We start from the raw sequence: 15,931 nt of genomic DNA on the forward strand, positions 1-15,931 counted from the left end.
ATTAGGTTTTATCACCTAAGGCTCAGACGAGCATTATTTTAACAAATGATTAAACCATCATTTAATCATCCTTTCACCAACTTTTCTTCAAGAGACTTTGATATTTTGCTCACTTGAGCATCTGGGCGATTCAAAGTCGATCATCATCCCATGTATCCGGTCCCTCCTTCATTTCATAAATTATTTTCAATAAATCATCAATTCAGCAGTTGATCAAAATTAGGTTTTTGAGTCCAAGGTTCATAGTTCCAGATTCAAACACTAAATTTTATGTTGAACCCATGATCAACACTCTAATTAATTATACTTGGTTTGGTCGCCAGTATTATTTTAATATTTATTTGGTCATGCTGCCAATACTTCATCAAATGAGCAATATTTGCTCACACTAAGGAATATTGGTTCAACTATCAATATTCAACAATTCATCAAACGAGCAATATTTGCTCAGATGAGCAACATTTGCTTGCATCAAGGAATATTGGTTCAACTATCAATATTCAACAACTCATTAAATGAAAAATATTTGTTCACTTTAGCTATCAACATTTATTCGAGAATTATACCTCTGTCTCAATAGACATGTTCAATTCGTGAGTTTCAGAACATTTGAAAATCACGTTCAACTCAGCAAAACTTGGACTCATCGTCCCATGAAGTCAACAACTGACTAACTAAAACCATGAGACATCAGTCGTGTCACATGCGGGATATTAACTAGGGTTTTGGTCTGGAGGTATACGCACGTGTGTTCATACACACGATGAGAATGTGAGCAAGTCGTGCAATCAGTTGAAGGAGTTAACAAAGTAGTGGGTAGAAAATCAACCAAGTCTCCGCACGATGAGCAACTGGTTTTAACAAGATTTCCACTTCCCCACTCTTTGACTCCGGCAGCTGTCACACTTCATGGGATCAAGGTGTTTACAAATTTAGCAATATAAATAAGTCTCTGAATCATGATTGAAAAGGAGGAAAATCTTTCGTCAAACAGACAACACGAGATTAACAACTCAACGTCTGAACAATTACTCTAAACATAGCAAAATTCAATCATTCAGAACTTATCTTATTTCAGAATACACAACACACCTACAATCTTCGATCACCTTTGATCTCACACATTTCTCAGCTTCCCTCCTACAGATCGACCCATCCTCTCTTGTGACTGAATTTACTCGGTTTAGGCCGGAGTACTACAGATTGATCTCTCGAATTCAAAGCACTCCCTTCTTGCAGTGCATCTGTGTGAGGTTTGACAGTTCGCTCGGTTCAAGGAGTTTCCTTCGCATGGTTGTCTCCTCAATTCCGTAAAAACCAGCAACTCGTTTTGCCCCATCTACGAAAAACTTCTGTGGGTACGCGTACGGGTATGCGTACCTAAGGTGTCTGGTTTACTAGTTTGCGAACTTACAAACTCAGCAGAAATTTTCGGTATGAAAACTTCCGCAGGTACGCGTACGGTTACACATACTCAACCTGTCTCCTTTACCAATACCGCATGCACACATATGCACGCACTTGGTTTCCGTCACATGGATTTATACACTAATGTGCGAACACTATATATTCTTATATCCTTAGTTGGTAATCTCAACTCTACATTTCAATCATTGAAACATTCTTCTATAATGTTATAACAATCGTTATTCACGACTATCGTCATCAAAGCTATTTTCAAGATTGAAACGTCTTCATGACTTGCGTCACGGGTAAAGATGAAAATGGCTAAAGCAAAATCTCAGCAACACATATTTCGAGAAAAAGATACGCGAGTATACTCGGCTCGAAATAGCAAATGCGTATGTATGAAAACTATCATACTTATACGACTTTGTCTCAAGAGTAGGAGATAGAATAGACTTTTGAGTGACAGATAAGTTCAAGTCTCCACATACCTTTTTGTCGGATGAAGTTCCACTTATTCCTCGAGTAGTTCTTTGTCTTCGTAAGATGATCCCCATGGAGTCTGGAGCTCAACTGCACATAACTATCCTAGACCGAGACTTAGTCATAAGTAAACTATAAATCAAGACATATAGTTTTGATCACTAATATTGAAAAACATGCTTGATATAGAAACGCATGCGAGTTCGACCGAGCAGTGCTCTAACAGAATCATCACAATACAATTCACATACTGGGCATGCATACCGTGTTGTATCCAGACATGGGTAATCGTTCTAAAATCTTATTTCAATCATTGAAACATCCTTAGAAGACGAAAATGGTAATCTCACAGATACCATTAGCTTAAAGTAATTTTCAAGTGATCGAATAATCAATACGAAACTTCCCGAGTTAACATCAAATGACTGTCTCACACAAATCATATAAGATATTCTAGGTAATTTTCACATGATCATCTTTTGACTTAATATTTAGTTACCAACAAATAAATTGTTTCTAGAAAAACTCATCAAGAATACGATGAACATAGCTAAAGAAAAAAGCTTCCAACACGTATTTCGAGAAATAAATAAGTGAGATAAACTTGGCTCGAAATATCAAATGCGTATAACGTAAAAGTCTATATAGCTACACGACTTAGTCTCATGAGAAGATAAAATAGAATAGAATTTTGAGTGATAGATAAGTTTTAGTCTCCACATACCTTTTGTTGATGAAGTTCCTCCAAGCTCCTCAGTAGATCTTCTTCTTCAATTGGTGAATGTCGTGAAGTCTAAATCTCAACTACACATTCTATCCTAATCCGAGACATAACTATAAGTAGACTAAAAATAAAGTATATAGTTTTGATCAACTAAACTTGACAAAATAACTTGAGATAGGAACGCTTGCGAGTTCGACCGAGCAGTGCTCTAACAATACTCATTGCATAGGTCATTCAAAAAAAATTATAATGGTGTAACAATTACAATGTCGACGCAACAATTTAACATATAAGGGTAGACAAGGAAAAAAAATTTAAAAAAATTTTTATATATTTTTTACCTAAAGAATTATGCAAATCCTAAAACACCTCATATTTGTGAAACAGAGGCAGTATAAGTTAGTTCAAATCAAGGGAATACTCTCTGATATAACATACTTATTTTTTAGAAAAGAAAAGGGAAAATTGTTGTAGACTTCCCCATAATAGTGAATATGTAAAGGTTTAATTTTTTTTGGCATAGTATAAGATAATATATATTACATATTATGTTATCAAATCTCCAAGAAAAAGGATTAGATGATGATAGTTGCTTTGTGGATTCAATATCTCGTAAATAAACAATATCATCAATAGTAAAACTAAATGATTACCTCCTATAATACAAAAACGAATGCCATGATAGAACTTCTCAAAGGATGAGTAAAATCACTGATGTTACCACCCAAATCGCTGATGTTCATAATACGTTAATGTTAGAGCATAGCTCGGTCGACCTCGCATGCGTTGCTATATCAAGCATGTTTGTCAATGTTAGTGATCAAAACTATGAGTCTTGATTTCTAGTCTACATAGCTAAGTCTCGAACTAGGATAGAAAAGTGTAGTTGAGCTCAAGGACTTCATGGAGATTCATCATACAACGACGAAGATCTATACAAGGAACGGTGGAACTTCATCAACAAAAAGGTATGTGGAGACTTGAACTTATCTATCACTCAAAAGTATATCTATTTTATCTCCTACTTCTTAAGAGACAAAAAGTCGTATGCTATATAGACTGGGTCATACACATTTGAAATTTCGAGCTGAGTATTCACTACTTATCTTTTTCTCGAAATCGTGTGTTGGTAAAGCGTTTCGCTTTGATCAAGTTTATCTTCACCTAGTGACAAAAGTCATGAAAAGTTTCAATTACTTTAAGAATTGCTCTGACGTGAAACGGTCTGTGAATAACGGCTATATAACGTCCTCTGAGAATGTCTCAATGATTGGAATGAGAGTTTAGATTACATAACCATGTATTCCTTAATCTGAAGTTTTCGGACTTTGTTGATTGAGAGAAACCGGAGGAATTAGCTTTGCCAGGTCCGCGAACTGACGAAAATTTCTGCTGGGATTTTCCAATAACTCGTTTGCGTGTTTAGTCCGCGAACTCAGTCCGCGAACCTAGTCCGCGAACTGGCAGAAGTCTCCTTGCCGAGATTTTCTGCTGAGTTTGGAAAACTCTGCCGGTTACCTTAAGTCCACGAACTTGTTTGTGAGCTTAAGTGGTTATGTTCTAAATATGTGCTCTGAACATGAAACTTAAATTACTAAGGAATGCTTTATGCAAACCGTGGCTATAAAGTTCATGAGCCGATTCATCGAATCGAATTATCTTTGTTTCAATTGTGTCTTGTGTAGTTTCATAAGATCTCATAGCAATTGAAAAAATATCTAACTAGTTCATTTGAGTCAATTTAACTAGTTATGGTGAAGAAGAACTAGGTTAATATGAAATGCTCATATGTTTAACCTTTTGGGTTACTATGTTGAACCAACATACACATACACGTTTGGGCATGGTTTTCACAAACCCAGTAAACGTCTACCCAAGTGTGTGTGACAAGCTAAGTTTTCGATCTAACGGTTGAGAAATATTAGATTGAATCTAAATCCGGTTTTCATCTAACGGTGAACATGGATTGCTTTGTAACTAAGGCAACACCCTGATTTGAAGGCTATATAAATGAGACATCTAGCATTGTGCAAAACTAATCCCCACACGTCTGTGAGATACTAGTGCGCTCGCTAGAGTCGATTCTCCTTTAACCTTTGGTTTTCTTCTCTAAAACCAGGTTAACGACTTAAAGACTTCATTGAGACTGTGAAGCCAGACCGATACTACTTTTATCGTAGTTGTGTGATATGATCTTGCATCTTCTATCGTACGAGTAAAATCTATTGATTGACTTGAGATCGTGAGATTTCTCCGATAGGCAAGATAAAGAAGTCACAAACATCTTCGTCCCACTGTTTGTGATTCCCCGACAAACCTCTTGTGTAGTCAAGAAGGATTGTTGTGAGGTGATTGATTAATCTAGGTTGTTCTTCGAGAATATAAGACCGGATTATCAATTGGTTCTTGTTCACCTTGATTTTATATCTTAAGACGGAACAAAATCTAGGGTTTTTCTGTGGGAGACAGATTTATCCTTTGATAGAATTTTCTGTGTGAGACAAATTTGTTTATTATCAAGTCTGCGATTTTGGGTTGCAGCAACTCTTGGTTGTGGGTGAGATCAGCTAAGGGAATCAAGTGCGCAGTATCCTGCTGGGATCAGAGGCGTAGGAGTACAAATGTACCTTGGATCGGTGGGAGACTGATTGGGGTTCAACTATAGTCCAGTCTGAAGTTATCTTGGAGTAGGCTAGTGTCTGTAGCCGCTTAATACAGTGTGTATTCAATCTGGACTAGGTCCCGGGGTTTTTCTGCATTTGCGGTTTTCTCGTTAACAAAACTTCTGGTGTCTGTGTTATTTCTTTTCCGCATTATATTTTTTATATAATTGAAATAATACAGGTTGTGCGTTAAGATCATCAATTGGAAATCCAACCTTTGGTTGTTGATTAATATTGATCGATCCTTGGATATTGGTATTTGGTACCGTCCAAGTTATTCCTTGTGTTTGATTAAAGACTTGTTATTATTTTAGCTTGAGTAAATCAAAACAAGCGAGAGATATTGACTCCTTGAGATACTTTAATCTAGATTGAGTCTGACTGTCTAGTTGATTCTCTAGCAAAGTATTTCGGAGATAGTCCATATAGATTGCTAAGCGAAATATTGGGTGGTGTTGTTAGACCCTCTTTTTTTCAGTTAATAATGGTTATACCTACTCCTACTAAAATTCATATTGCTGTTTTTAGTATGCCTCCCAATGCTAGTACGGGGCCAGATGGTTTCCTGGACTGTTCCTACCAAATAATTGGGAGTTGGTCAATAGTGATGTTATAAAAAATGTTAAAGCCTTCTTTAGTAGTGGTGACATGATTACCCATCTGAACCAAACTTTTATTTCTCAAATCCCTAAGGTTTTACATCCTACGACACCAGGTGACTATACACCTATCAGTTTTTGCAATATTGCTTATAAAATAATATCGACAATTTTATCAAATAGGATGAAACCCTTCCTTGATAGATTAATCTCCCCCTACTAGTTGGCTTTTGTCAAACAATCATTATCTCATACAACATTCTTGTTTCTCATGAGATAATCAATGCAACAAACATAAATAAAAAAAAGTCTAAAACCGACTATCTTGGCCTAATAATTGATATGTCGAAAGCTTTCGACGGTATTGAGTGAGACTTTTTGATTGTTATTCTAAAAAAAGAAAAGGGTTTCTGTGATGGTTGGTGTAACCTTATACACCAGTGCATTAGCACTTGCTCCTCAACCATTCTCATTAATGGTGTCCCTAGTAAACCTTTCAAACCTACTAGAGGTTTGAGGAGGGGAGATCCCCTATCTCCCTACCTCTTTATTTTTATGTATGAAGTCTTTTTCCAAAATCCTTACGAATGCTGAAAGTAATGGTCTTATCACGGGCTTTGAAAATCAACTAGCATTGTCCTGCTATAAGTCATCTGCTATTCGCGGATGACTGCCTGATTTCACTAAGGCCACCACCTCTCAAGTTCTAATCTTCCTAAAATCCTGGAGGACTATGGCAAGATCTCGGGGCAAATGATAAAATTCTTCAAGTCTGGAATCTTCTTCACCCCTCACACAAGTAATAGTTTTGGTAAATCCATAATAGACATTCTCAAGGTTTAGAAAATTAGATTGGATGATAAATACCTAGGAGGCCCTTTGTATACTAATAAATCGAATATCACTTGTTTTGAAAATATGTTTGACAAGATGGGTGGTACACTAAAAGGTTGGAAAGGTAAATCTTTAACTCCTGTTGGTAGAGAAAATTTAGCTAAGTATGTTCTCGAGAAATTACCAAAAAAAATTAACACGGATATCTTTAACTCTTTTTCTTTATTAACACGGAGTTTATCATTTTTTCATGTCAATACCCCACATGTCGACTTTCATTCTCCTAAAAAAAAATTACCAAAAGGGATGCTAGCGTAATTAGAAATTTATGGTGGGGGAAATCAGGAGACTATAAAGGTATTGACATGAAAAAATGGACTAAACTCCGTGCTAATAAAGAAAAAGAGGGAAATGACCTTAAAGACCTAAATAAAATGAACTTATTCTTGATTGTTAAGAATGCTTGGAGGTTGTTTCACCAACCTAACTCCATTCACACCAAGAAGATGAAAGGTAGGTACTTTCCGCATACTAATCCTTTTCATGCTAGTTGTAGTGAAGGAGCCTCTTGGGCTTGGAAAGGTATTTATTGTGGCATATGATTGTAAAAGAACATAACATTTAAGAGATAGGTAAAAGTAACAATGTCCATATTTTTGAAGACAACTGGATACCTAACATGGCATAATACCCTTTCATTTTAAATCCTGACCATTCTGGTACTCATTCTTTAAATGAAGATTTATTTTCTAAAAATGGATGAGATATCCACACCCTACAACATATGTTTGATCAATAAACCTGGGAGAGAATTATAACTGTACAGCCAAATAGGAACAAAGAGGATACCCTTCGATGGATTGATGATCCTCAAGGAAAGTTCACCAGCAAATCTCTATATAATCTATTGGATAACAAAAAGCAGCAAGTGACAGATATTCTTGCTGACAAAATTTGGAGCCTTGATGTTATGCCAAAAATGAAGTTCTTCATCTGAAGAATGAAGAACAACATCATGCATTTCAGTGGCTCTATGGCTGTTCATTTAAATTATATTAACCCTTTTTATGCTATGTGCAGGAATGGAAATGAAACATGAGATCACTCTCTTATGCACTGCTCTTGCACTGGAGCTGTCTAAGATTTTTCCTCACTAAATTTGGATATTGCTACTCATAGATTTGTTAGCTTTAATGACAGGTGTTCAAGCTGGTTCTTGAACTCCCACCCTCAAACCCCTTTTGGCCCTTGGAAAAACCTCTGCACCACCATATGTTGGTACAGATGGAAGGAAAGATGTGAAGTGGTCTTTTAAAAGATCAATCATTGTCCCATCAGGATAGGAAAACTCATCTTGGACCATCAAATATGATCAATAATCTTCACTCTAGAAGCAATAATAGAATTCTCCGTGGATATTCTGACTGTCAACCAATAGAGGTTGTTATACATATCTCTTTTGCTTATATAAGCCAATTTGATCACATCACAATTCTAACAGTAATTGGGAGGACTATTACAGGTGCAAGTGGAGAGACCATCGTCTGCAGGACAAAGAGGAGCCAGAGTCAATATAAAAAAAGGACGACTAAAAGTTAGTGAAGAAGGTCAATGTTGTATAGAAAACAAACAACTCTGATTTTGTACTTTGATAAAGCACACGGTAATGCTATCACGTGTTTGTTAATTTATATTTGAGGGAGGATTCATGGACGCTCTTAGATGGATAAGGTCAGATAAAATTTGCGTCATTTTCTCCGCAAAACCCCAAAGACAATGAATTTAAGTGTAATATTTTGATGATATGTTCCTCTTACAAGACTCTACATTCCTACAAAAAAAAATGAACGCAAATCGAGATAACAAACCTCGCCATCTACAAATCTTAATTTCAACCATTAAATTTAAACGGCTGATATTCAAAGGGGTAGATGGTTGTTTTATACATCTCGAATTGTGTTTTTGTAGGAATGTAGAGGCTTATAAGAGGAACATATCATTAAAATATTACACTTAAATTCATAGTCGTTTCGGTTTTGCAGAGAAAATGACGCAAATCTTGTCTGACCTTGTCCATCTAAGAGTGTCCATGGATCCTACCTCTATATATATGAGTTGCGTTGTACTCCCTCCGTCCCACTAATAAGTGGTCTAGTTACTTTTAGACTTTGTCCCACCATTAAGTGACCAATATCACTAAACAAGGAGATATTTCTAAAATTAAACTTTTAATTGATTATAAGAAATATAAGAAATATACATAATTTGATAGTCATGTTTATATTCGTTACGTAGGTGTTTTAAAATGGTTTTCAACGGTACGAAGTTTGCGAACATCCGTGCTGTAGTTTGAGAGATAAACCATTTCAAAATTTCACTATTTATTATCCATAAGGATATAATTGTAAAAAGTGCTTAAAAATACTTTCCCTAACTTGCCTTAAAAATTGTGTATACTTGAACTAGGTCACTTAATAGTGGGACAGAGACAGTATTTTTCATTGTCGTAGATAGGGCTGTCAATGGATAAAAATCCGTCGGATATTGGCAATACCGATAAGGTTAAGGTTAAGGGTTATCGGATATCCGGTATCCGATAATATCCGTCGGAATTCAAAAATTCAATATCGATAAGGTTAAGGATAAGCTATCGGATATCGGATATTATTCCGTTATCTACTCATGATACAAAAAACTTCCAATAGTTTTCGATAATTTCCGTTAATATTTAATAATTTCCGATAATTTCCGTTAATATTCAATAATTTCCGATATTTACTTAGGAGAGACGTAATCAAATGGCCAAAGAGTAAACCTAAAGGGTATTAGGTATCGAAAATTTCCGAAAATTTTATGATACAGTTATACACTAACGGTATCGGATATTAACCTAACGGAAACTCCCTTAGCCGGTACCGTTATGTTAATAAACGGATATCCGTTAGCCGTTATGTCGGATATTAACCTAACGGAATCCGGATATTCGGAAACGGAAACCGGATATCGAATATCCATTGACAGCCCTAGTCGTAGAAATGTAGGAAAATTATAATTTACCGAGTTGGTCCAAATTGAAAGGAGGAGACATAACGCATAAGAACGGTTGTCTACGTTTTAGTTTTGTATGATTCGCGTGGCTTGACTTTGACTCCATATTAAAATATATCTTACAACAACAAATGGTTTTTGAACCATCCAACGGACATCAATAGGCTTCTTTCTCCGATCCATGGCTACCATTCTTGAGAATGAACCCTCTTTTTAAGGTCTCATACGACGTCCCGGATCTCTTTTTGCACTAAATCTCCTCTTCGGTTACAAAACCCATAACCAATTATTATCACCGATATCTTGTTGCGCTCAATCCCCTCTTCGTTACAGAAGTATATTAGTGCTCTTCTTCGGATTGTTCTTCTCCATTGCGGCGACAGGATTTGCTGAATTGAATCCCTTTGATCAATACCCGGATAATCAGTTTGATGCGATACGTTTCAAATGTTTCCCTATATAAACCTCAGCAGATGTTATCATCTTCCTAGCTTTCTCCATTTCTTTCTACCGGGTGCTCTCTGAAGAATATTAGGTCAGTAATATCTTCAATTTAATTTTTCTTTAAATTTTTATTTGATGAGTTTCTTCAATTTGGATTTTGTTTCTTCCATATCTTCAATGTGACCGACTTTGTTGATGCATATCATGTATTTGATTAGATTCTTCGATTGAGATTTTGTTTGACTTTGTTCAATTGATTTTTAATTGAGAAACCTAGCATTGCTTGCATACAGTTGACAAATATTACAACCGAAATGTACAACCAAGGAGAACCAATATAACTGTAGTTGGTTTTGCTAAAGAGCTTAATGTTTCGGAATAATCAACTATCTACCAAAATCCATTCGGCGTTCTTTAAAGATGCAACAACACAGTATTTCCATTCAAAAATGCCGCAAAGCTAGCTAAATTCGTCCGTCTTACTCTTTTTTTTTTTTTTTGTAGGTAATGCCATCCTTCCCCTATATTGAGAGTGATGTTTATAATATCGGGTCTACGGATGAACTCACACTCACATGTGAATTTTTAGTTATGTGAGAAGTGAGAAAAGCAACCCTTCTTAGAAAAGGTAATATTCTTTCATCTGTGATATACGATTAGTCCATTTGACACCAACCCACACCCGGTAAAGATTCGTGTTGGTGATAGACATGTAAGTTTTTCCTTTGGTTTCATTTAGTGAATGATTTTCTTGATTTGGTTATTTTTCTAAAATATTAAATGTAACTTTCACGTAAGTTGGACCATCAATCTTAGGTGTAATCGGTTTTTTCTTGATCGAAAGGACTCGCCAAAACTCATAAAACCCATTAGCCAGTGTATGGAAGTGACATTAAATATCTAGAATACACCTGAAATATCCATCCTTACCCAAACTTCTCAAATTTGTCTGGGCAGCAAAGTAAGTGCATGATGCATTTGCACTCCGTAACCAATTTTTTTTCCTAAACGTCGCTTCTATCACGCTATATTAGTTGCATAGCTTGAAAATAAACAACTCAGACAAGTGGATTGGCTTGACCCTTCCTTGGCTTCTATTCGTTATTTGTTGTCGTAGTATTTACAATTTCATATTAAATCCAAGAAAAATTATGATTGAGATTGTGTTTTGTATAAGGACTTCGGTTCAGGAAAGCTTAGAGTGAGAATGATATCTTACTTTCTCCGGCAACTCTTCTGCATATACTGATTGTTAAATTTAATTTTTAGAGATGCATTTAAAGTCTATTGAATGTTAAACCGATGCCAGTCCCAGGCTTAGAATGTTAGAAACAATGATAAAGGCCAAAGGTTGGTGTGACTAATGTTATTGTACCCATTGTTACGTAAATCTTTGCACGTTGTTTATATTGTTTGGACTTTGGAATTTATTCTATTTGTTCTTTTTTTCTTTCTACCTGGACAGCCAACCAACATTTCTGCAATGTTCATCTCTAATTGTATTTATACTTATCTCACTTTTTCTGTTAGAGGGTTAAAAGTTTTTTCCAAGTGCAATCACTTGATCTATAAAATTCGATACGGAAAATGGGTCATTTGTCCAAATATTTTTAAATCACGGTTCAAATGGACGGGTAAAAAATAATTTGGGTGAAATGGCAAAAAAAAAATAGCAAGGATGAAACTGGATACATCTTGTTTAAATTAAAAATAAGAAAAAATATTTGAAAACAGGCACGATGAAATTGGTTACATCCTGCCTATTTTTACATTTTTGGCCATTTAAACAGTATCAAAATTTAACTGTCCATTTCACCCAGAAATTGTTGATTTTGGTTTTTTTTTAACCAATTTTGTGAATTCGATAGTCATAGTATCGAACCATCTCCTTATATTGTTTCAATATTTGTGAACATTTTGTCCATCCGGCCCAATTGAAAGCCCAAAGGGTTTGTTTGGGTTAAAAGGATTGAAACCGAAAGTGACTAGGACAGAAAACATTACATATTCGTTAATTGAGGAATGAAAGTAAAACTAAAAGGTAAATGGATTGCCAATTGACTAAGTGAAAGACATTTTTTTTCTGGGATGAGAGTAATATTACCTCCAATTCAGGAAAAGTGTTAATTTCACTTTGTCGATTTGAAAGTGTTAAAATGAAAAAGTGAAAGTAACACTATTCCAGAAATGGAGGGAGTAGTAATTATAGGGTGTCTAAAGAACTACATTAGAGGGAATTATTACTATGTGCATGTGAACATAAGTATTTTGTGTTAGCTTTTCACTAAAATATGACTAATCCAAGTAAGCTAACTAGCTAATAGTCGGTAATAGTGAAAACAAATCATAGCCCTGGACCATTACGGCACGGGTCATTTACTAGTTAGTAACATAAAATCCCGTTGGTAGTCATTATGGATTATTGCCGTTAGGTATTTAAGAAAAGCTGATTTCCACCTTTAGCTCATGACATTGTGCTAAGTGCCGTAAGTCTGTAAAGTCTAGACCACCATATTAAGTCATCGTTTTTTATTAGAAAATTTAGATTCATAATTATACTTGAGATATGATACCACTTTGTCCAGAAGGAACTGTGCGACTTTGAACTACAATTAAAAAACGATAACAGTGGTACGGGAACTTTTTGGTGATGATGATGACAAAGCCTGCCATGCTGTGTTGATGACATTGATGAGGTCTACAGGGATGACGGTGTTGTTTATAATGATCTGATGAAACTTGAACGTTGAACAGTTGAACCCATTACTCAGCTATTATCGAATATATACACATGACATTAGCTTCTTCTCTGTATCACACTATCACTGAGTTGTATCGTTCTATGTATATGTTTCATTAATATTTTTAACAGAACAAATAACATTTCATCACCGCTTGACGCTGGCACTATTGATTACTTTATTTAATTTTTTTGATTAATTTTATATATATCGATCAATCATATTTTTATTTCTCTTTGCTCTCTATCTTTTTTTTCTTTCTTTCTTCGCTCTCTATCTTCAAATAAGTATCTTTTGCTATCTCACTCCATGTTCATTACGAGCTAAATAAGTATCTTCTTGCCGGCTTCTATTCGTTTCCTATATCATTGGTTTTTCTCTGCAATAATATTCCCCCCTCTTCTTCTTCCAATCGAAAAAAATAAAGTTTTGTTGATTAAGAATAAGAAGTTATCAAGTATGTCAAATATTAGTGGTGGTCTTCGCAGATATCTAAGTGAATTCAGTTTTATAGCAAGTGTAGGCCTTAGGAAGTTGTTATTTTGGACGGTACTTGTTGCCGCAATTGTTATACATACAAGCAAACAAACCGAAGATGAAAAAACAACCAATTACACTCACTATCCCGCTTACAAGTAAGTGGTTTTGGTTTGGTCATTAGGAGAAATTATTTAGCTGCTAAATATACATTCAAGAGATTTATTAATTTTGATCATTTGCAGGTATCTCTTATCGATTCTTTGGGCTGTTTTTGCCTACACTTTCTTCGCAGCCATATACGAACTAATCTATGGGAAGACAGGAAAGAAGCATGCTCTTCTCAGTCTCTTATTCTGTGATACTGTAAGTCTTTCTAATTATTTCTATATCATGTAATATTTGTTAACTTTATTTGATGAATTTATATCTTATTTGATTGTGATCTGTAATTTCTTTTTCTTGGTGTAGATTATGCTGACACTGTTAGCTTCTGCAACTGGTACTGCCGGGGCAGTGTTGTATATTGGAAAGAATGGTAACTCACGCGATGGATGCTCGAAAATATGTGCTGTTTTCGGAAGGTTCTGCAGACACATGGAAGTTTCATTTGGAATGTCGATATTCGCATGTTTTCTCCTCGTATGGATTATCTTATACTCAGCTGGTGCCATTAAACAGTGATTGGAAACCATTGAATTTGATTCCTCAAATCTTTTGGTGTAATTCAAGGTGGCTTCTTCACAGTTGGCGTTTTCCAATTTGGCTTCCATCTACTGCGGTGGTGCATTTGCCTCTCGGCATTATCCTTTTAATCAACGGGTATATCTTACGTGGGCAATTTATATTGGACCTCTAGTTTGTCCAGCACGGTTCGTCGAATTCGTAATCATCCCTTTTCCTAATGGAGCCTTTGTTTTTCGTCCTCTCTCCAATTGCAAGACATTTCGAGTCTGTTTTACTTCAATGCAACTCTATATAATTCATGTATTTTGACACCTCTTACTAGATTTTGTTATAAAATTCTCTTGTGCACCCTTTTTCTTAATACGGAAAAAGTAGCCCATAAGGACTCGTGGAATTTCATTTTTCCCCGGGTAGGATTGGGCACAGTGTTCCTTCAAGAGCGAGAACGGGGTCGGGAGCGGGAGCGAAAACGGAATCGAGATTTGAAAAATGAAAACTAATATATCTACCAGGAATTACTGGTTAATCCTAAACTTGAGTATCCGTTTAATGACTAGTCCACCCATAAAACTGATTTAACCGCTAGTCCAAATTCATGATTTTGGACTAAAAATACTAATCCCTGATCCATTACACGTGCGAATAATATAAACCTCATTTTCTAAAAGGCATAACTACCCCTCCTTGGAATAATAGCAGATCATATTATGTTTATCGTCTCTCAATATTGAAGAGGGTCTCTGGGTATGAGATCAGAAGAAATTGCCTCAGGAGAAACATGGAAATCTCATCGGCATCACCATCATCATTGAAAAAGCTAATCCTTCCTCTTACCTCTCTAATATTGGTATGAAACATCTAGGTGTATCCTTGTTTCAATGAAAAACAGTTCTGGAAATTTCATTTTAGGGTTTATAATTTTCGACTCATTTATTTTATTCGAAATTAGAGTGGAGATTTGTGATCAGTTTAACTTTCTCATCGTTTTAATGTAAAATTTGATCAATATCTGGTGTTCGATTATATTTTATTTTCAGATTTGGGGATTTTTGGGAGGAGGAATTGAATGGGTTAGTGAAAAGACGAAAATCAAATGATTTTGCGTTTTAGCACCGTTTGAATTGGCCGCACGTATGGAGATTTTGGATTCAAGATGCTAAGAATATGATACTTTCTTTGCCCGTAAGTAGTTTGATTCCTAATATCTCATCAAACGATGGTTTATACTCAAATTTTGATTTTGCTTAGATGCTTTAATTTACACATCAAAGGTTCAAAATGTTAAAATGAAATTAGGCCTTTTTTTTTTTTACGTAGGTTTGATATGATGGTGTATATTATTCAACAGTATGATGTACTGAAATTAATATGTATGTTCTGCATCTGTAGTGGTTGCCACATATGTGTTTGTTTTTGTGATGAAAAGCAATTATAATTTGGTTCTTTTGTTGTTTTTGCAGGTTGTTCTTTTGTTGTTTTTGAAATATGGTTGTGCCGTTCGTCGGAGAGAAAGTTACATATACACACTCTAGAAAATTGAAAGTGGTTGTTTGTGTCGGTGAAACTATTCAATAACGAGAGATGGGCATACTACCTGTGACTGTTGTGGCTGAGCGAAAAAAAATCCATTGCATGTAATTTCCTACCCCATAATGCTAGCTACTACTTTAATTCCTGAAGTCCAACTCTAAAATGTCTTTGATTTATGGTGTACTTCAATTGTAAAATGTCTTTGATTTATGGTGTACTTCAACTGTATGTAGTTTTCAAATGTGATATCTACAAAGTTTTCACGCGGTACATATCAATTATATATATAATAGG

The 15,931-nt window shown here is 35.4% G+C and overlaps 1 protein-coding gene across 2 annotated transcripts; it reads left to right on the forward strand.

Moving 5' to 3' along the window:
• The first annotated feature begins 10,000 nt into the window (after window positions 1-10,000).
• Window positions 10,001-14,411, forward strand: LOC113357455 (CASP-like protein 1D1). 2 transcript variants are annotated; one of them, XM_026600845.1, is made up of 5 exons: window positions 10,001-10,293; window positions 10,707-10,830; window positions 12,788-13,578; window positions 13,666-13,786; window positions 13,892-14,411. In XM_026600845.1, the coding sequence occupies exons 3-5, from the start codon at window positions 13,403-13,405 to the stop codon at window positions 14,102-14,104; spliced, it is 510 nt and encodes a 169-aa protein (XP_026456630.1). In that variant the 5' UTR covers window positions 10,001-10,293; window positions 10,707-10,830; window positions 12,788-13,402; the 3' UTR covers window positions 14,105-14,411. The 2 variants fall into 2 exon arrangements, with proteins under 2 accessions (XP_026456630.1, XP_026456629.1); XM_026600844.1 differs by having other exon boundaries at window positions 10,707-13,578.
• The last annotated feature ends 1,520 nt before the right edge of the window (window positions 14,412-15,931 follow it).

This window comes from Papaver somniferum, chromosome 3 (assembly GCF_003573695.1).
Source record: "Papaver somniferum cultivar HN1 chromosome 3, ASM357369v1, whole genome shotgun sequence".
NCBI lineage: Eukaryota > Viridiplantae > Streptophyta > Magnoliopsida > Ranunculales > Papaveraceae > Papaver > Papaver somniferum.